A 22,936-nucleotide genomic window follows, 5' to 3' on the forward strand; every position below is an offset into this window, starting at 1 on the left:
AATTAATGCCAATGAAATACTTTATCTTTGTGTATCTTATCTTATGTAGCGGTAACCAAAGTAACTAAGTTCATAGTAATATTGCACATTTCACATTGCAATATCATTAATTTGCACTATTTGTATTGTTCCACCCTTCTGATCTTATTAGCAAAGGGTGTACATAGCTCAACATGCATGGTATGGTTCAGTTGATGCTACTATAGACCATAAATTATATTGAAGAAGTGACTTAGGTTCAGTTGTACACATAGAGTTGTCCTGGCATGCACTGCAGACCTGTGGCTGGAGATAATGCACACATGCAGAAAAGAGACATGCAACGACGGTTGTGGTGAGTTTAAAGGAACTTTGTGTAACTGTGGTGTGAGGTCTGACCTGGGCTCTAATGGTGACCTCAGGCAATAAGGGCACGAGAAGACAAAGTAAAATTAAGATAAACTTTATAAATCTCCACTGCATTTGACCCATGTTTCAGTGCTATTGGGTAGCCAGTCAGGAGCCCAGGGACCCATCTCCAGATGATGAGGAACTGGAGTGTACAGAGGAAACACAAACTCAACACAGAAAAAGCAGCATGTTGATAAACCTTTAATAGAAAAACCAGAAGAAGTAAAAATCACTCTGCCAGTGTCAATATGCTCAATACTGAAAGAATAAGATCAGGAATTTAACTAGGAAGTACTACAAATAAAATGGAGATACCACACTTAGAAGATATGTATATATGTTATCATAATGATAAATCATAAATGATGTAATTAATTGGCCAGAATATGTATGGCATACACATACAGAAGGCAAAAACAGAGCTTTAAATAGGTTCTTGGTTAAATTCTGTTTCTATTCTGTACTAATTAATGGTTTCATTGAACTTGCTACTAAACAGGGCAAACAAAGGACAGAGGCTACATATTCATGTGTACTGTAATTAACATTTCATATGATTTGGTAAATATTACATTGTACAGTATTATTAACCTCTTAAGACCTCTCGGCCTAGTCACGTTTACACATCAGACATCATTTAAACTCCTCTTTGTTATCAACTGCATTCATATACTCTACTCGTAAACATAACAGTCTCCTCCCTCTCTCCTCCTTATTTGGAGACTTCCAGAGTTGACACATGTTTCCTGCTCCTGTGTGAACTGTCAGTTTGGGTCTCAGATCTGATACCTCTGCCCCTGCACTGGAACAATACACATGTACTCCTATGTTACTGTAGTAGTAGTGGTAGTAGTAGTAGTAGTAGGAGTAAAGTACACAGACTAATTATGCATTGGGCCTGCAGGTGCATCCTTCTATGGACCCTTGTTATCTTCACATCTGGAATAAAGCCTGGGCAGTATTTGCCTGAGAAAGGTAGGATTTTTTCAAAATTATTATTATTATTATTATTATACTTTAAACAGAATTATCACATTTAATATTTTTGTATGATTGTATCAAAGTTAGAAAGATCATATATATAGTGTACATTTCTTTTACATTTTTTTCTAGTTTTTATACTTATTTTTGATACAGCTCAAGATCATTCTAAAGCTATTCAGGAAAGGTTCATTTCTGTCCTGTGAATGTGACTTTTTAGTATTGATACTTGTTCAAATCAGTATCTAGTTTCAATATTAGTTTTCATATCTTTTAGTATCTGATTTTTTATTTACTTCTGCCAACCCTAGTTTTTGGTGTTAATGACATAAATGAGGTATGCTATTGTAGAACTCACCACTACTTGTGTATTTTTATACTTTTATTTTTAACAATCCAACAGGCTATGTAATAATAACAGTTTTTTTTTTTTTTTTTTTATCAGGATCTTCATTTCTTAACATCTTAAAAAGTCATAACCTAGAATATTCTGTATATTAAAAAAATATATATTTATAAAACATACAAAATAGTTGGGAATGCTTCATTCAAAATAATGCATGTGATTTTGTCATTTTATCATTTCACAGATGTTTTGCTACTGAAAGATGAACCAAATCCAAAATGCCTGACTCTGGATGGAAATGCACAAGATTTCACCTGTTTTTTTGCGACACGAGACAACTCCTCTTATGACTTCTACTACACCACAGACAAGTACAGAGTTTAATTTATTTCATTTTTCATCTTTGTAACCATGGATGGGCCAAGACACAACACGAGATTGGGTCCACAAGAACGAGAAAACAAGATTTTGACATAATTTACAATAACAACATTTTGCGGTTCTGTTGATAATTTTGGGTTTACAATTATTGATTTATTTAATTTTACATTTTTGTTGTAACTGTAGCACTGCCTTTTCAACCTACACTTTCTTAAAGTGCTCTTATTACTCTATTTTCTGATCTCTGTTCAAATGTTGTTTCCTCATCACAAATCTTTAACACAAAGTTTAACACACAAACCCTGCATATTTAGGCTTAGTTCTTCTATAAAACAGAAAACACTCTGTTCCACCTTGTGATGTCATGTGGTAATAAAATAAATACTCCACTGTGTTTTTAAACTCCATACACCTTCACTAGAATTGTGGAAACTTTTCAGCCCTGGGATTGCCAAAACTCTACAGAACAAAAGACAAAAGGTAGCTGTTAACTTGAACACTCTCACTTCATGACATCACAGGTGGAACAGAGCTTTTTGTACTTTGCTGAGGTAGACAGACAAATTATAGTATTACTCAAACATGTGTGAATGAAACAAAACACACCTCCTGGTATGTTTTTGATGAAGTAACAACATTGTAACATGACCAAAAGCCCACAGGAATAAAATTTGCATAATATGGGACCTTTAAATGCAAAGTTAACCCTTATTTGTTCTAAGCAAATTTAAACATGCGGAAAAAATCTCATGAAATCATTGTCCACATGTATGCACATCCTTGTGGCAATTTTCTTTTTGCAAGATTTTGTGACACAAGATCTTGTCCCATCCATAGACTTTAGTCTAAAGAAGTGGACTAAGTGTGATGTCACCCATGGCTTTTGGCTCCAGTCAAATGAAGCTCACCAAGGCAAGAACCATCGGCTCAACTTTGGAGCCGAGTTCCATATTAGGAACAGGATTTTATTTACTGACAAAATAAGAAAATAAAAAACACCAGGATCATGTAGATCGGGTTAATATGAACATTTTAAAATGGTGTTAATACGAACACCAAAATGACTAGGCTCTCTACCTAGGGGTGTGCGAAAATATTGATATATCTTATCATTTAATGTGATGGTACAGTATCGATATCGTGGACTGCTGTGTCGATATATTGGCAAGAGTATATTTTTGTATATTTTACAAAATTATTTTATTGCGTTACAGTTTTGTTGCTTGTTTAAAGGAAGGAAACTCATTTATGCAACAAATTTGACATTTTCACTGTTTTGATGAGTAAAATGGGTGTGGGTGTTCTTTGCGCAAGAAGTGGTTTAACAAAGAAATTTTATAACACAGCCACCATTTAGCCATTATTGTTTATAAAAAAGTATCGAATTGATTTGATCATATCGAACCGAAAGTGCACTGTATTGAGATATGTATCGTATCGTGGCCTATGTAGCAAGGTATGTATTGTATTGGCAACTTCTTAATGATACCTAGCCATAGTAGTTACAGAGAGGCGTGATCATTTTTCAGTGTAAGTGTCCCTATGCTCACTTCTTATTTAGATATGTCCATTTATATATGCAGTCTATGGTCCCATCCCTATTGTAACTGAAAATATTGCATGTTTTAATACACTACCTACTGTGTTGTCTCTACTCCAGTCCCCCCAGAAGAACAAAGTGTAAGGTGCAGCTCCAGAGATCAGAAGATTTGGGCCTTCTCCACATCTGCTCCTTCCCTGAGTCTGACATCTTCTTGTTTGATGAGATTCTTCTGGAAGTGCTGGACCAAACCAGTAACAGCAGCCTGTATACACGGAAAGTCACTGTGGAGGATAATGGTACAGTTTGTTATATTGCTCATAGATACACGTGGGCTTTAAAGGTGCACTGCGTAACTTTTCAGCTAGGGGGCACCTCTACCTCCTTGTCTCCATGGAGTTGTTACTGTTAGACTGTATAAAGAATAAGATTTATATATAAAGTCTGTAAATAAAACCAACCTCCTCAACTTCATGGAGAAAAGCAGGTGAAGTTACTGGTCAGATCTCTGCAGAGGTGATTTCACTCACAGAAATAATGCAAGCTCAATTGTTTTTTACCAGTGGCACATCAGTGATTAAATAAATTTATAATAATACAGGAAGTGCTACACTGTATTTTAAACTAGAACCATTTGGCTAATTTCAGTCCTTGAATTCCCAGTCTCTACAGAACTAAAGCTTAAGGGTAACTTTACTTGAAAAATACATGTCACTTCATGACATCACGTGGAACACATTATTATGAGCTTTGAAGATGTTGACTAATAATAGTGAGTTGCTCAAATATGTGTAAATGAAACAAAACACAACTCCAGGTATGTTTTTGGTAAGGTAACAAGATTCTCACATAGCTAAAAGCTCATAAGAGTAAAGAGTAAAATAATAAAATTGATTCTAAACTATGGTAATCTTTTTCCAGTTCTTCCAAAGCCGCCCAAAATCATTTCCATCACACAAAATGAGAAGATTGGAGAGCTACAGGTTTCATGGCAGGCCAAATGTGCATTTAATGTGTACTACATGATTCGATTCTCTTCAAAGAGCATGAAGGAGAAAATAAAAGAGGTAATTGCTACTCACTACATAAAACTAAGTCACAAGTAACTAAGTAACAAGATATTTTTATAGATGAGATGAGATTTAGGCCCTTAGGTACTTTTATATGTATGCTTTCATTTATTCAATATTTTAGCTGTTTTGCTCACATATATTTATTACTATTTGGTTTAAAATTGATATATCCCCATGGCAACAGTTGTCATTTTTTATCATTCTGAAACCCATGGATACATTTAGAGTTTGTTAGAACGTTGTGTTTGTTTCATCACTCATTCATCATGAATATCTGAAACAAACAAACAAACTCTAATATGTGAATGATCGCAATAGGGTCAGAGAACATTCAGTGACACCTTGACTGGGCTGGTGCCAGGAGAAGAGGTCAAAGTTCAAGTCTCTGTCCGATGCTCACCCAATAAATCTACAGGACACTGGAGCCATTGGTCACCACATGTACAGGCTGTGGTCCCCCAGTCTGCAGGTCTGTCCAGTGATCTTCAACAGCATTTACTGCATGAGCAAATAAAAAATAAATTACATAGAGCCATTACTGAGCCATGTAATTCCATATAACACAATGTATTTTTACAGATGACATTTCCCTGCAGTGCTACACAGAGGATTTGACCAACGTCACATGTCAGTGGGATGGGAGCATATACAATATAGAGACAGACTACAAACTATTCTATAAAATGGGATTGAGGTTGGTCAATGTTCAAATGGAAAAATAATGGAAAAAATACTACTACTTAAAACAAATGTGAAAATAGTAACACAAAAACAACTATTACTACAACTTCTTACTGTGACCAGTACTAACCCTACTATTTACTAAACTACTACTAGCCAATAGAAAATGTACAAAAACTACTAACTACTAATACTAACTACAGAATTGATCAATTATTTTATACTTACCATTTACTACTACCATTACCATTTACTACTACCAACTACTTTACTTTTATACTTATACTTGTACTTATACTTACAGGTGGCTTAAACTTGTTCTGATACAGCTCAAGAGCATTCTAGAGATATTCAGGAAAGGTTTATTTCTGTTCTGTGAATGTTACTTTTTTAGTATCGATACCTGCTCAAATGAGTATCTAGTTTTAATATACTAGTTTTAGTATTGACAAGCCCATTACCAACTACTACAACTACTTATCTCACTTGGGCTACCACTGCTACTAATACCATATTTCCCCCCTAATTTATCATGTAATATGCTTTTATATTCCATACAGTGAATCACAAGGTTGGACAAAGTGGACTGAATGCAATCCTCAGATTAATTGGACTGAAATGTGTGCTTTCTATGGCAACATTGACAGTAAATTCAGAATTAAGATTATCAATCCACTGGCTCCACTCAGCAGGACCTTCTATGCTGAAGACTTCAAACTCAGTAATGCTAGTAAGACTGCAGTTTGTTTGTTTTTTATATTGGGATGCTATTATATCATGTTTTTTTATGTATTATTAATTTTTTTTTTCTTTCCAGTCAAATCCCGAGCTCCAAGTCATCTTAAACAGAATGAGACAGATAAGATGTGTGTAAACTGGGATCCTCCTCTCCCTGCTCTGTCATCCCATCTGCAGTATGAGGTCAATTACAAACCATCAGAAGAGAAACACTGGACCGTAAGAACTTTATCGTAGTTTTATTTCACTAAATAGTTTCAAAAGACTGCTAATCTGTTGTATATAAAACATTCAGGCTGCATGTACAAATAAGGTCACTAGATAGTGCTATTGAGACATGACAAAGTACAAACATTTGTTTTGGACCCATTTGCTTTATATATAACTGTCTATAATTACAGTTTTCTTACTCAAATACACAATACATGTAACTAAATGTTGAAAATATATTGTTCATTTTTATATCTAGACAATAGTGAAAATACTTGTTAAGGACCCTTTTTAAAACAAATACTGTCTAATACTAAATCAGGATTTTAAATTACTTTCACTGATACATTATAATATAAATACATGTTGAAAAAATATTACCTTTTTGTATACAGACTATTTCTGTGGATGGTCCAGAGACTGCAGTGTGTCTGAAGGTCTCCTGGTGCTGTCAGTTTAATGTGAAAATCAGGGTCAAACCTTATGGTCCAGAGTATTCTGGTCAGTGGAGTGACTGGTCTGAAGTGCTCACTGGAGACGTCCCAGGTACTTACAAGAATATATTTTAGAGTAATGTAAGGCAAATTACAAGCATGTTGTTGATGCGGTAATTTATGGCATTCTGACTTGGCTAAAAGCTCATAAGAGTCAATTTTGCCTAATATAAGAGCTTTAAAGTATTATGCACCTTTGGACATTTCAATACATTCAATTTAGTGACAGTAAATTATTGTAATATAAATTATTTTCTGATGTCTGCCACCTTCTTGTATTCATTGAGGTGTTTTTGGTTTGCCTGGAATGCTCCACAGTATGGTATCAAACTTATGAGATCTGTGTAATTGAATTAATGTGAAGTTGACAAGCTTAATGCCATACAGTGGAACATTTCAGGCAAAGCACTTACATCCTTATGGAGACGTGGAGGTAGCAGACCCCCAACCAAAAGTCACATGATGCATTCCATACGGAAAATATATGTATTTTTTCTCTTGGCTTTCCAGCTCACTTATCATCTCGTGTCATGTTGCTCATCCAGTGCAGCCCTGTCTTGCTTCTGGTCTTTGCAGTAATCTTAATTTTTTGTTTTACAAGTATTTCAAGTAAGTACATTCCAAAAAAAATTCATATTCACAAGGTCCATTGAGTAACTTTTTTGGAGCAGGGTCTGCTACTTGCTTGTCTCCATGGAAATGGTTATTGTTTTGTCTAGAATGTTCCACAGTACTGAATAAACCTATTTATCATGAGCAGGTTACAGCACTATGCTACCTTACAATTCAGATCTATGGAGTCACCCCTATTCACAGAAGGAATTATTCTACTTTTGAGCAATAGAAACACCTGTAATGAATAAATGCTAGATGCGTGTGTTATACCATGGAGCATTCCAGACAGCGTAATAACATCTCTCTAGAGACAGGCAGGTGATGGATCCTTCACCAGAAAAGTTGCACATTACACCTTTAATTTTCAAATTTCTTTCAAATTTTTCACTAACACTATCATTAACATTTAACACTAACATCTATGAATTGCATTTTCACAGTAAGCTGAAATTGTATTTTTGGCCACCTGTTCCTAACCTTGACAAAGTCCTTCAAGGCTTTCTATTAGACCTTAAACAGCACAAATGGGTATGATATTATACAATTATTTAAGTGTAACAAAACAAATTCATATGGTAACCTTTAAAATATCTGTGTTTCTCTTACCAGGATGCTCCAGCAACAGTCAAGCAGATGTACGCGGAAACCACTGCATCTGTAGTAGAGGTCCTGTCCATGGAGTATGATTCAGGATTGGAGGAATCTTTGGAAAAATCTGCAGCTCTCCTTTCCACTTCTGACACCTCGTATTCCAGTGTGGAGCCGGAGGACAACAGCATAGAGACAGAGCTGTATCCAGACTACGTAGCCCTAAACATAAACTCAGTTATTATGTGCTCAAAGGAGAACAGTTATATTTGTGAAGATCTGATAGACAATAAGGATGATGACCTAAGTGTAGAAATGCAGCAAAACTCACCACAAAGTTCAGAGTATTGGTTACCACGTGGGGATTCGTTAGGGGTCTCAGATTTCTTAAACCATTCGTACCTCCTCCTCGCCACAGACAATCTGGACTGTAAAGAAAATCAGCAGAGAGGACACGGAAACATCTATACAAACATGCCACGTAATTAGGAGAGCGGACAAGTTTAATAAGTGCAATATCAAATACCCATAATTATGTACAATACAGATAAAACATAACTACAGATCAGTATGTATATAGGCTATTGATTCTCACTGTTGGGCAAGTTACTTTGAAACTGTAATGCGTTATTTATTACCTATTACTGTCATTTCAAAGTAATTAGTTACATTACAATCAGTGTTGGGAGTAACGCGTTATAAAAGTAACGAATTACAGTAATGCATTACTTTTTGCTGTAACGCAGTAATGTAAGGCATTACAGGGGAAAAAATAGTAATATTTTACTCGGTACAAATGTGAGTAACGCGCGTTACAGTGTTTTTTTTAACCTGGATTGAAGTGGTGGGTTTTTCTTCATACAAATTTGCTAAAATCACCTCGATATCAGCAGCGGTGAAACGCCGGAGATGCTGGTTTACACTCGTCCCTTCCTCTATCGCAGTTCACTTTTCGCTGTCTCGCAGATTTTTATTTTTATTTTTTTTGTGCAATTTTGCATGCCCTGTTTTTTTTTACATTGTATGAATGCGTATTGCGTTCCTCCCGCTGCGTCCTGACTGGCCAAGGGACTCCTGTCTCCTGTACAGTACAGTACAGAATGTGTTCAGCTGCCAAATTTAAATACATGTTCAATCTCTAGCAGTGTGATTCTGAAGTGCTGTACGGTTGTAAGTTTTCTCCCCGACGAAACCCACAACGTCGACGAAACGTTCTGCACCGACAAAGGCTCCTGCGCTCGCACCTAAAAGGCAGAGGACGATGCAAACCATCACACAAAAAGTTGGACTTCTGGACACGCTGAAGGAAGGTAGAAGTTACGCGCTGTAACAGACTCTTGCACCGGCTCGGGTCCCTGCAAATAGTTGCTGAAATCAGGGCCGCGAGCCCGAGCAGCAGGGTCCATAAAGAGCGATCGGGCGACAGCAGCTCTTACCTCCATGAGGTGCGGAGCAGAGCCGCTCCTTTCTCCTGCGGTCACCTTCAAGCCCTTCCCTACAGTGAGTCCTGTTTTAGTCCTAGTTCAGTTCTAGTTTAGTCCTAGTTCACTTCTGGTTTAGTCCTGGTTTAGACCTGGTTTAGTCCTGGTTCAGTCCATATACAGCGCAAAAGTTATTTTGGTGAGAGTAACTTAAAGTAATGCAATAGTAATGTAATGCCTTACATTTTAAATGCAGTAATATTGTAATGTAACGAATTACTTTGAAATTACAGTAATAGGTAATAAATAACGCATTACAGTTTCAAAGTAACTTGCCCAACAGTGATTACAATATTACTGCATTTAAAATGTAAGGCATTACATTACTATTGCATTACTTTAAGTTACTCTCACCAAAATAACTTTTGCGCTGTATATGGACTGAACCAGGACTAAACCAGGTCTAAACCAGGACTAAACCAGAAGTGAACTAGGACTAAACTAGAACTGAACTAGGACTAAAACAGGACTCACTGTAGGGAAGGGCTTGAAGGTGACCGCAGGAGAAAGGAGCGGCTCTGCTCCGCACCTCATGGAGGTAAGAGCTGCTGTCGCCCGATCGCTCTTTATGGACCCTGCTGCTCGGGCTCGCGGCCCTGATTTCAGCAACTATTTGCAGGGACCCGAGCCGGTGCAAGACTCTGTTACAGCGCGTAACTTCTACCTTCCTTCAGCGTGTCCAGAAGTCCAACTTTTTGTGTGATGGTTTGCATCGTCCTCTGCCTTTTAGGTGCGAGCGCAGGAGCCTTTGTCGGTGCAGAACGTTTCGTCGACGTTGTGGGTTTCGTCGGGGAGAAAACTTGCAACCGTACCGCACTTCAGAATCACACTGCTAGAGATTGAACATGTATTTAAATTTGGCAGCTGAACACATTCTGTACTGTACTGTACAGGAGACAGGAGTCCCTTGGCCAGTCAGGACGCAGCGGGAGGAACGCAATACGCATTCATACAATGTAAAAAAAAAACAGGGCATGCAAAATTGCACAAAAAAATAAAAATAAAATAAAATAAAAATCTGCGAGACAGCGAAAAGTGAACTGCGATAGAGGGAGGGACGAGTGTAAACCAGGTCTAAACCAGAACTGACCCAGGTCTAAACCAGGTCTAAACAGCGTGGAGTTCTTTGTCAGTCCTTTCGCCCGCGGTTACCTGAAGGTCTATGAGGGCGCATCTCCGGCGTTTCACCGCTGCTGATATCGAGGTGATTTTAGCGAATTTGTATGAAGAAAAACCCACCACTTCAATCCAGGTTAAAAAAAAACACTGTAACGCGCGTTACTCACATTTGTACCGAGTAAAATATTACTATTTTTTCCCCTGTAATGCCTTACATTACTGCGTTACAGCAAAAAGTAATGCATTACTGTAATTCGTTACTTTTATACGCGTTACTCCCAACACTGTTGATTCTTTGCAGTGATATCATGTTGGGGGTGTTCTACATGTATCTCCATTGGCAGAACGGTGACACAATGCATACATTAGCAAACACAGACAAAAACGAAAATGAAAATATACAAAATTGATTTAAACATCATATTTCAGGAGCCCGTGATCAATACAAGCATTTATAGTGCTGTTTAGGAGTTAGATTTTCTACAAAAACTGTGAAAGTGCTGGCTAATGCTATGCTAATGCTAACTGTTACAAATCAGCTCACCTGTAGTAGTTCCAACCAAGTCCGCTCTTTCTGGTCAGATTGTATTAAATATATTAAACTCAGATAAAGTCTAACTTGAATAACAGATATTTAGACAGAGTAGTGTCTACAGTTAGCGTCACAACCCTAGGAAATGTTGATGACATCAGCTGCAAATTATCAATAAATTATTGGGTGTGGAAGAGAATTTGTCAAAACTTCTAAAATAACACTGTACATACAATACATCCATAGTGTGTAAAAGTATTTATTTGAGTTTACAATGTATATATATTTTTTAATTGTCATTGATATACTTTTTTTAAATCAATGTTTGTCACCGTCTACTGCTTCCCCTCTTTGGCCACTAGATGGAGGCAGCATCTAAGTCTGTAGTTCCTTTAACACTTGAGTCAAAATCTGAATGCCTCCTGAAAATCCTTGATCTCATGAAATAGTATTAATAAACAGCCCTACAGGCAGTATGTGTGAATTCTACTCGAAAGGAAGGTAAAGGAAACCCAATATTATGTTAAAGTAGACCGAAAACTCAAGTCTTTGTATGTTTTGTAAGTTTGTATAATTCAAAATTACAAATCAGATCACATTCAAACTAGTGCTCATTCACTTACTCTTATTTGAGAAACAGTTTCCCCAAATACTTACATAAATGTGCATTATGTAACTTCTGGTGAAGGGTCTGTTAAATGCTTTTCTCTGTGGAGATGTTATTGCTTCGTCTGGAATGTTCCACAGTATGGTATTATCTTTCTACCTTTATGGAGACCAAACCAGTCCAAGAGACAGGTTAAATCTGTGGAAATCTGGCAGTCAGAATGCCTGTTTTCCTGTGTATTTTTGGACTATAAAGCCACCATTAACTGAATAAATATAAATAGAGCTGTTTAATGCCGTACTGTGGAACATTCTAGGTAGAGCAATGACATATTCACGTAAACAAGCAGGTGACGGACCCCCAACCAAAAAGTTACATAGTGAAACTTAACTTGAGTGGTATTATTTTGCAGTAGTAATGACACTGTCTTGAGTTCAAATGGGGGCTACTCTACCACTTTTGATAATAAGGGACAAGACAATTCACCTTTTAACAAACCAAGTAATAGCTTCTCTAACAATGAGGCCGGCTTAGGCAGTATGAATGCTATGACCTGCATCTTTCCAGCTGCTCAGTGGAAGATATTACAAGTGCAGATTAATGGCAGTTAATCTCTCCACTACAATACTGGCCTCAGGGTATGACATCATGTCCATAAATTAGGCCAAATTGGTCTATAAGGGAACAGTGAGGCCTGGGCGAAACAGTGGACTATAGCAGAGGCACACTTTACTTTCTGTTTACGGCTGTACAAGGCTCTCCTCCCAAAAAGCATTCTTTCCAGATTCCGTCAGTGTCCACTCCGGCGTTTTTGCTAAAAAAAAAAAAAAAGTCTATGGACAAACTCTGAATCACCGCCCACCTCCTGATGTCATTTCCTCAACTTTCACTTATAATCACAGTGACAAACAGCAACCCTAACAAGACAGAGTATGTAGGATATACAGTATTGCAAAGGGCTTACGCAAGACGCTGGGTTGTCATGGTAACAGAAGTGAAACACATATTTGGCCAGAAGAGCTCATCAACACCTGTTTCACTGCTGCTGTTGCTACTACTACCACCACATATTGTATAACCTTACAAGTGTAAAGGTGCACTATGTAACTTCTCTGATGGGGGGGCCACATGTTCCACAGGCAATGTCACAGATTGAGAGCCTCACTTTTGTCAGTCACCCCAGGGCAGCTGTGGGTAGGGAAGTAGCTTACCATTATTAAGTGTGGAGTAAATGAAAAATGCTATGTAAAGCGCTTTGGTGTGTGTTGAAAGACGCTATCTAAATACAATGCATTCATATTATTATTATTAACAAGCTTATAGAGCTTAGAATTGTGTTGTCTTAGAGAATTTCCAGATAGCCTCATGTATAATCAATGGAGATTTTCCAGTGTTTATTCATTGAAAAGTATTCTGACATTATAATGTGATAGCTATGACCCATGCACATATAGGGTTGTTATATTGTATTGCTAATGTAATCTACATGGAAGTTTTGGACTGCTACTAAACATGGCAGATTTTGTTTAATCCAAAACTCTATTACAAAAAAGATAATGGTTGTATAAATCTTTCACAGCACCACTTAAAATGTACTAAATGTACCCAGCACCACTAAAAATGTTAAAAAGTTTAAAACAAAGGTAATGTTCAGGTGATGACCTTCTAATGGCTACAGTACATGAATGTAGTATATATATAATATTAAAAAAGGTATTAGTTCTATAAATCTTGTGTGAGCATTTGTTCTCAACGGTAACAACTGTCTACTGTACCAAATGACATGTTACATTATCACTTCAAACTGAGGTAATGCTCAGATGTTGGCTTTCTTGTTTATGAGAACAGAGCAGCAAGTGACCGCTCCATCCACTTTCATCTTCTCAGCGTTAGAAACAGGAATCAGCACGTAGTCCTTCAACTTCTCCAGCACCTGCACACACAAGAGCTCAGATGTAGTCGGCCATACTGGAAAACATTGTGTGAATTTTAACTTTGAGTCTAGGACAATTACACAACTAGCAATAGGTGATGGAAACAAAAAAATTAATGTTAGGAATTTCTTGGAGACAGACCACAATTTCAGTTTGATCACAGTTCATGTACACCTGTCCTGTTTCAGTAACTTTTAGAGGTAAATAAAGTTATCTGCTTCTTCTGAAAGTTCACACCTCACTTCCAGTTGTCTCATTCAGAGAGGCTACAGAGGTCCACCTTCACTACAATCATTTGGATAATTTCAGACCTGGACCTGGAGACCTTGCTAATTTCTACTGAACTAAAAACTAAAGGTAGCTGTCAACTAGAAAACTACAAACACATGACATCACAAAGTGGGACTTTGGTTTGAGCTTTGCAGATGATTAAACGTGTGAATGAAAAAAAACAACAACACAACTCCAAGTATGTTTTTGATGAAGTAAGAACATTATAACATGGCTTAAAGCTCACAATAGTCAGTTTTGCATCATATAGAAGCTTTAGTACCTAGCTTTGTTGAAATTTTATTGCATAGTGTCATTTTTGTTAGACTAAACCCGTGAAGCACTTTGGTCAGTCATGGTTGTTTTTAAAATGTGGTTCATAACTGAATGTGATAGATTGATATCACCCAGCCCTATACACAACACACACAAGAATAAGTTTGTTTATGCTTCCTGTCATTCGGAAACGCAAGAAGTTGGATAACAAGCCCAGTGGTCTCCTGTTGAAATAAAAACAGGAGCGAGCACATTACGACACCCTCTAAAGACCCTCATAAAGCTGTGTGTCAACTCGTGGATGTGTTCCAAAAGAAAACCAGTGTTTTCCTACAGCTAAACCAAGATAGTTTTTCACTTTTAGAGTCACTCACTAGAGAGCCATGCATAAAGAAGGAGCAGGCCTTATGGGGCTAAACTAACTGTAATCTTATGATGTCAGATGACTGAGAGGGGTAAAGAAAAATGCAACTTTTAAAATGGAACACAGAATACAGCCAGGAAAAAACAAAAAATAAATGAACTAAAACTAAAATAAACTAGCTTGATGCACTGATTTACATAGAATTGCACCCCACTGACCAATTCCCTTCTGTTTCTTCAGGGTTGGTGCAATCTTTATTAATTATGAAGTTTTCAGGTAGTGGGACATCTGTTTGTCTCTCTGTGTGGACATTTTTGCTTTGCTTGGAATAGTCCACAGTATGGCATTAAACTTATCTGGTATCCTGCACTCAGTAGTTTACAAGTTCTACTGCAAAAACAGTACCTTGAAAAAATTTTACATTGAGGTGACTCTTCGCAGATCTGACATGTAACTTGGCCTGGTCTACTGTTTGTTTCCACAGATATACACAAGTTTACATCAACAGTGTGTAACAGCTAAGGCAAACCAATAACATCTCCATGGAGACAAAAAGGTGGAGAATCCTCTATTAGAAAAAAAGTGTAATTCCTACTTAGGTGGTGGTGCAGTTGATTTGCATCTAAAACATAACAAATATACCATCTATAGGCGTGTAGTGGGCGTGGTACACGGGGGTATGCCATCCACTCAATTCTCCCGACGTGAGATTAAAAAAAAATAACAAATATAAAATAGCTACAACTTAAATATCAAACCAGAGCTATTGGCAATGGTGAAAACAACCTGCATAGGCTCATGATATCTGCAGTACTGTCCTATAGAGACCTGTGACATGAGGGACCAGGACTGAACCAGGACTAAACAAGGCCTAAACCAGAACTAAACCAGAACTGAACCAGGACTGAGTGTTGGGATGAGCCCAGAGATGCGCCCGTGTAGAAGTCGGTGACCACAGGTGAAAAAACTGGTGCAGGGGGCCAAGCACAGCCAGCACCCAATCGTGCTTTACAGACATCCTGCTCCATGGGCTCAGGGTTCTCCGCTCTCAAGTCCAAGATTAGTCCTGGTTCAGTCCTGGTTCAGTCCTGGTTCAGTCCTGGTTTAGACCTGGTTTAGACCTGGTTTAGACCTGGTTTAGACCTGGTTTAGTCCAGTTTTAGTCCTGGTCCAGTCCTGGTTTAGTCCTGGTTTAGACTTGGTTCGGTCCTGTTTTAGTCCTGGTTCAGTCCTGGGCACATGTGTTGTAGCCTATGATTGATGTTCTTTAGGTAATTTTGAATGGTGTTAATGTTAAAAACACGATTCCGCATCATTTTGAGTAAAAAAAACCCTAAATATTACTGATTTTTTACTGGGCTGGCACCTTTATGTTTGTACTGAAAGCGAGTTTTTTTGTGTGTGTGTCAATAAACATCATTCTATATTACACTTGTGTGTATTTCAGTGTGTCAAATTGAGTATATAGCTTTTGGGGTGGAGGTGGATGGGTAAGGGGGTCATCACATCGATGACATCACAAATTGTGTACACCCACACTACTGACCATTTATCATAAGAAAACTAAAGGGAGCAACAAGAGCAGATTAAAAAAAATGCAGTGTTATCTTTCAACAAAGTTTATAGTTATATTTCCATTCTTTCATGGTCCAGTTAACAGCATTCATGTATGTACCAACATTTTGTAACAGTGTTTGTATTTGCAGTAAACAACACAAAAGCTTCTCTGGTTTTTATATCTGCTTTTGCATATTTATCCAACATTAACAACAATATTCCTACATTGTCCAGGTGCAGAACTGTTTGGAAAAATGTTCCCAGAGAGACCACACGATCATAAGAGTCCCCTCAGCTTTCACTTTTGCATAACTTCCCAAAACAGCACCAAAATCCCTGCTGTTTATAGAATATCCACCGCTAAAGTATCCATGTTTTTTTCCTTCCCGGCCACTTTCTCATTACTGTGGTTGAAATGTATACTTTGGGTTGGTGGGCTGTCATGCTCATGCACAGTAGGGGCTGCTGTATTTCACTGGCTCCTTTGTTCATGTACAGTACTGTATTCCTTAACTCAAGAGCAGTCTCCACATAGGACTCACCGCAAAGATACCTCCTACCTAACGTTCCCCTCTCATGACCCCCCACTTTTGTTATTTTAAGACTGTTATATAGCTGGTAAAAATAGTTAAGGATTTGGAGAAAATTAGGAACCGATCTCCAGATATGCAATGAAAAATACAGATTAGAAACACTCACAAAACAGAAAACACTCTGTCCATACACCTTCACTAAAAGTGTTTGGATAATTTTAGCCCTGAATTGCCAATTCCTACTGAAGTAAACTTGAAAACTACCACTTCATGACATCACAAGGTGGAACAGAGCATTTTGAGCATTGGAGACAGACAGACAATTAATAAAGGGTTACTCAAACATGTGTGAATGAAACAAAACACAACTCCACGTATGTTTTTGAGGAGGAAACAACATTATAACACAGCTTACAGCTCACAAGAGTAAATTTTGTGTAATATAAGACCTTTAAAAGTGGTGTAGAACATTGTCTTGAAATGCTGAGACAAGTCAAAATCTGTTCAAAATCTCTTTTTCTACACCCTGTCTAAATCTTATTATAGAGTATTTTATCATCTGCAGACCAGGAAATAAGCCATCTTATTAAATAATTTTTTCAGACCAAGGGTTTGTTTTCATACTTGACAGTTTGGACTGCTCACTAGCGGTCTTCTTCAGGGGTCATGTGATGTTGCTGTGATGTGTCCGGTCAGCTGATTTATACAGGTTTTAGCGCTGTCTTCCTACCTACTCTCCAAGTTCAGAACATTATTTGACAGAACCAACATGATAACCGATGAATAAGGTAAACAGGAGGAAGACAGACACATCCACAATACTCTGAAGCACTGCCAATACCCAAAATGGGCAATAAACAAAGGAAAACAACAGGTCAGAGAGAGAGAAAAATAAAACCAGAAAAACTAAAATAAAACTGAAAAACAAGCGCATGGTAACATTACCATACATCAGGGGAATAGCAGAAAAAGTTCAGAGGCCAATGAGAAAACACAATATCAACACATCAGTGAAACCGTACAGAAAACTCAGGCAATTCCTCGACCACCCAAAAGATAAAATAGAACTGGAGAACAAATGTAATGTCATAAATGAAATAGCCTGCATGTCCTGCAATAAAACATACATTGAGAAAACAGGAAGGGCATTCAGTACATGAAAAATGGAACATAGAGCAGACTGCGAGAAGGAAACAGAGAAGGTGTGCAGTACAAGTAATAAAACACAAAGCAGAACAGGAACAACTCAAATCGGCCATTTCTGACCGCTGTAAAAGAGAGAACCACATTATGGACTTGGACAGAGTAAACATCATTGGGACAGAGGACAACAAACACAGTTAAAGAGGCAATCAAAATACACAAACATGTCTATGGGATTATCACCCAGGAAGAGGGGGCTTTTTTACTCTCACACACCTTGGATACGGTCCTGAGGAAGTCGGACTGCAGATGGCGCTGTCGTTCTGTCTCCTCTGGTAGAAAGACAGCGCCAAAACCTGTTTATATCAGCTGACCAGTCTGAGGAAGACCACTAGTGAGCAGTCGAAACAGTCAGGTATGAAAACAAACTCTTGGTCTGAAAAAACAACCTAATAACATAAATTATCGGAAGACCAAATGAACCTCCTGGACCATCTCTGGTTCAATTGTAATTGCATTGTTGTTGTAAATTGATAGGAATGCATGTACAACTGTTATTACTTTTTGAACATTTTAGTTTAGGGAAATGAACCACAAAAATATTGAATCACATGTTGCTAATATCTACTAAAGCGTGTTATTTGCATCTTGAAAAGGTGAAGCCATTATCTGTACAAATGTAGAATCCTTGAGTCACGCCATGCAGGAGATAATGAGAGAAATAAAAAGGACCTCGAGGGACCCATGTACCGAGCGCTGTACTCTGCGTGATCAATGGCCGTGATAAAACTGTCCATGTACTGTATGTCCTCATTTTTCCTTTGCAAAGACTTCCCAAATACAAACCAGAGCCAATATCTGGTGGGTCTGATTATATGAAGAAAAGTAAAATATGAAACTCCATCCTTGGTCCAAGTGGTCTGTGCAAGACGTGAAACCAAGGCAGGAAGCTCGAGACACAAAAATAGATTTCAGTACAGTGGCTGAAATTCCCTCTGTTAATCTTCCAGGAAAAAGAAATCTTCAGTGTAGATGTCCAAAGATACATAATTTGGTGCATTCTTCCTTCTAAAAATAACTGCTGGAGGTTCGGGTTTGAACCACAAGTACTTTTTGAGGTTGCAGCACTGTCTCTACACACTGTACCCTGTTCACTTTGATTCAGATTTTAAGTTGTTTTTATGAAGCTCCCAAACAAAACTACTTCTCAAAACATGTCGCTCGAGGCTACAATTATGCATTACATAAAGTATAATGGTTGGTATTGGTATAATGTATAGTATATAGAATAAGGATGTCAAAGGCATTTTACATTATTGTTTATTTTTTACTTATTTAAAAGGTGTGCTGTGTAAAATTTCTGGTAGACAGTCCATTACCAGCTTCAAAGTATGGCGTTAGACTTATTTATCTCTATCAGTCAATCAATCAAACTTTATTTATAAAGCACTTTTCATACAAAAATATAAAACAAAGTGCTTAACAGTGATTCAAAACAATCCCACATTTCCATCCATCCCACCCACTGGTCCTAGTCAGGACACACGCTGCTGAATTTTGAATTTTGCCTGAAAGAAAAATCATGCGGTGCACATTTGTGTAATTTTTTGCCACCAGACTGTCCTCATGAAGTTGCTTTGCTTTCCCGCTAATGTTCCACAGTATGGCTGTTACGGCCACAGGCCTCCAGATCCTCCTGGCCATATTTGCCTAGATCCGTGTGTGTGTGTGTGTGTGTGTGTGTGTGTGTGTGAGTGTGTGTGTTTGCAAGCCTCCATATGCAGACCCCCGCTGTGATGCTGTGATTGGAGGAATCGATTTAAGATGGCATCTGGAGCCCTCCCGCTGAATGGTGGAAACTGGAACACCTGGCCAATCCCAGCCTACACCTGGAGCTCCGGCCCTATAAAAGGACCCGCCCCCTGCCACTCTGGGCAGCTGTTCTGTTTGTGGACTTGCTTGCCATCTTTGTGTCTCTCGTGCTGTGTTTGTAGAGATACTAGAGTCCTGGTGACTTAGACTGTTTTTTTGTTTTTCTGTTTCATTTAGTGTACCCCATTTTGGTTTGCTTATCTTTCCTTATATTGTTAGCCACTCTGTTTAGAGCCTCTTTTTGCTAATTCTTGTAAGAATCATTGTTTTGTTTGGTTTACCTTACAATTCTGTTAAATAAATCACAACTTTAGTTTTACCATTTTTCAATCTTGGTTATTTTGTTACTTCCCCCTGTCCCTAGCAGAGCTGGGTCGTAACAATGGCATTAAATCTATTCATCTCCACTGAGTCAAGCAGGCGAGACTACTACACCAAGTTACAGGTCAAAGTAGTCTTGAGCAGTAAAACATTCAGACTGACAGAAATGCTGTGTGTATATATATAATGCCATACCATGGAACATTCCAGGCAAAGTGGAAGATTCTCCACCAGAAATGCTACATCAATCAATCTACAGAGACAGCGGGTCATGTCATAGGGCCAAGTTAGCCATGTCAGACCTGTGGAGAGGTGAGCCACACACAAGGGACATTCCAGGAGACAAGCAGAAAAATTACACAGTGCACATTTATGTAATTTTTTGCCACCAGAGTGTCCTCATAAAGTTGCTTTGCTTTCCCACTAATGTTCCATAGTATGGCAATAAAACTATTCATCTCCATTGAGACATGCAGGTAAGGCTACTAGGCCACATTAGAGGTCAAAGTAGTTTTGAACAGTAAAACATTCAGACTGACAGAAATGCTGCGTGCATACATATAATGCCATACCAAGGAACATTCCAGACAAAGTGGAAGATTCTCCACCAGAAATGTTACATAGCGCAACAGTAAGTTTATTTTAACTCTAAATGTGTGTATTATTTGATAATATTTTTTAAAAGTTGCATGCCAGTGGAATTTACCAAAAGATGAATCTCCCAGCTCTGTATATGATAAGGAGACACATGATTTAAAACAATAATGCATGATTACAATAAATAATGTTATCCATCTAAAGTAATACAACTGAACAACTCAGTTTGCACGTACAGCATGCTTCTGCAAAACCGAGGAGAACTATCTGTTTTTACAATTAAGTTAGAAGCTAAAAAACACACTCATTTTCCCCTAAGCCTGGTTTCCAAGCTTGTGGTTTGAGTCATTATCCAGAAAGTGGTCAGTCCATGCACATCAAACTACAGGTTCTATTGTTGAAATAACATAGTGTTAGCAAAGGCTACTCTATAGTTGTGTGTGAAACAACCACATAAGTTTAGACAGGCTCCAGTTGTTTTTCTCAAAGGTTAGTGGCAAAAAATCAAAACTTAAAGGGCCTATAGCTGACTTAAAGGGCCTATAGCTGACTTTCTTTTCAATGTATTTGAGTAAAACTTGTCCAGTCCCTGTACAGATATATTGTGCCCTATCTGCATCTAATTATAATGCATGTATTGTCTGATAATTAAGAAGTGCGCGGTTAACATTTTAGTTGTTACTAGCATTACCTTGATGGCAAAACCCTGTTCTGGCCTCTTTAAGTTGTAAAACATGCTTATAAACTATAAACTGTGAATAGTTTGGATGTTCAGAGTGCATAAGGTTAGTGAGGAATAACTTTGGACCATTGCAAACCGCTTAAAATGTTCCAGTTTTCACCTTTGAAGAAAAATTGGTTACAGAACCTTTAAAACACTTAAAGTTTTACCACATGTAACACCCCAACATCTAAAATGGCTGTAGCTTGAGAGAGAGTTTGAGTGCTCTGCTTGTACCTTGAAACTTTCTGGAAACATGTCTGTGGAGTGGAGCAGCACATGGCCTTTATCAGGCAGGTTCATGTAGATGCAGTTAGCAGCGAGATCGTCAGGCAGGGTCAGCTTGTCGTAGCGGTGGTCGCTCATTTGCTGCATTATCTGGACATAAATCAAAAAGAAAAAAAAGAGAAGATGTAAAGTAAGCATTTTGTTCCACTTGGATACTGCAATCTGAAATAGAAATTCAACCTGATATGCAAGCATGTTGTTTAAAGGTCTTAAATTACACAAAATAGATTCTTGTGAGCTTTAAGCCAAAAACATACCTGGAGTTGTGTTTTGTTTAATTCACACTCAATGTTTAAGTAAGCCTGCATTTTTAGTCTGTCTACATATCTAAAGCGCAAAATGCTCTCTTCCACTTTGTGATGTCATGAAGTGGTAGTTTTCATGGCCCTGTCACACCTTGACAATTTAGCCAGCGTATGCCGACGTACCAGACGTCCCTAAAACACTGGCACACACTGAAATATCTGTGTGGGTTTTTTTTGTTTTTTTGTTTTGTTTGTTTTTTTTCAATTTTGGGCATGTATACATAGCATATTTGTAACGAGCTGGACGTATTAGTAACTTATATAGAACATTTTGATAACTTATATATAACTTATACCAACTAATGCTTAGCGTGTTGCCTGCGTCTGTAACTTACGCCCAACCACAGTCTAACTTATGTGTAGCACACGGCTGCGTATCGCCAACGCTCACATGTCGTCACCTATAAAAAGGCTGCCGCTCGACAATTCGTAACTGCACTAGACATTGCAGTAGCAACATTAATCAGTGTCTCTCCAAAGAACGCTGCCAACAAGTCTCCTGGTCATAACCATGGGCGTGGTGAACGTAGGGAGGATCCATCATCACCCACACCCTCACCTTTGATCTCTTCTTCTCCTGGCCCTATTAGCACACAGCGGTACAGTGACAAATCGATGAGATCATGCTGATCTTGGGAGGACAGCTATAATGTATTCTCATCTCAGCCTTGTCGGATCCTTCACCTCTCGGATGATATGTGTAGCGGGTGGTACCATGGGTCTGTTTACCATGAAGTCTGGAGGAGTAGTGACGGTTTCCCCATTTTTATATAAAGTCTATAATTTTCCTACATGCTGTCAATACGTCATTATACAGTAGCTATAAGTTAGAAACACGTTCAGTAAGTTCTGTGGTCATTGGAACATGTCAAATACGTCTGCATACATCAATATGCGTTGGAGGTAAGTTCGAAATAAGTTACACATAGGTTCAAATCATATTACTCATAAGTTATGGGTACGTTAGACATTATCTATT

The 22,936-nt window shown here is 38.0% G+C and overlaps 2 protein-coding genes across 2 annotated transcripts in view; one reads left to right on the top strand and one right to left on the bottom strand.

The window, feature by feature from the left end:
• The first annotated feature begins 1,159 nt into the window (after positions 1-1,159).
• Positions 1,160-8,884, top strand: mpl (MPL proto-oncogene, thrombopoietin receptor). The gene is made up of 12 exons (XM_055164766.1): positions 1,160-1,365; positions 1,962-2,088; positions 3,759-3,937; positions 4,560-4,705; positions 5,030-5,180; positions 5,291-5,405; positions 5,953-6,122; positions 6,210-6,349; positions 6,736-6,886; positions 7,345-7,447; positions 7,890-7,977; positions 8,059-8,884. Exons 1-12 carry the CDS (start codon positions 1,278-1,280, stop codon positions 8,524-8,526), a joined length of 1,926 nt encoding a protein of 641 aa, XP_055020741.1. The 5' UTR covers positions 1,160-1,277; the 3' UTR covers positions 8,527-8,884.
• Positions 8,885-11,554: 2,670 nt separating this feature from the next.
• Positions 11,555-22,936, bottom strand: part of ddah1 (dimethylarginine dimethylaminohydrolase 1) — a 64,883-nt gene continuing 53,501 nt past the window's right edge. Inside the window, exons 5-6 of the mRNA XM_055165123.1 lie at positions 21,602-21,742; positions 11,555-13,709 (exon numbers count right to left, since the gene is read on the bottom strand). Coding sequence (XP_055021098.1) covers positions 13,593-13,709; positions 21,602-21,742 — 258 coding nt within the window. The 3' untranslated portion in view covers positions 11,555-13,592. The remainder of the gene's footprint in view (positions 13,710-21,601; positions 21,743-22,936) is intronic.

Source organism: Boleophthalmus pectinirostris, unplaced genomic scaffold (genome assembly GCF_026225935.1).
Source record: "Boleophthalmus pectinirostris isolate CB_2022bp ecotype Guang Dong unplaced genomic scaffold, ASM2622593v1 HiC_scaffold_7, whole genome shotgun sequence".
NCBI lineage: Eukaryota > Metazoa > Chordata > Actinopteri > Gobiiformes > Gobiidae > Boleophthalmus > Boleophthalmus pectinirostris.

Excerpts from the sequence above, each read along its gene's own strand:
- mpl (XM_055164766.1), top strand. The coding sequence starts at position 1,278 with ATGCATTGGGCCTGCAGGTGCATCCTTCTATGGACCCTTGTTATCTTC. Across the intron at positions 4,706-5,029 it reads TGAAGGAGAAAATAAAAGAG|GGTCAGAGAACATTCAGTGA; the intron begins GTAATTGCTACT and ends TGATCGCAATAG. Across the intron at positions 6,123-6,209 it reads CTTCAAACTCAGTAATGCTA|TCAAATCCCGAGCTCCAAGT; the intron begins GTAAGACTGCAG and ends TTTTCTTTCCAG.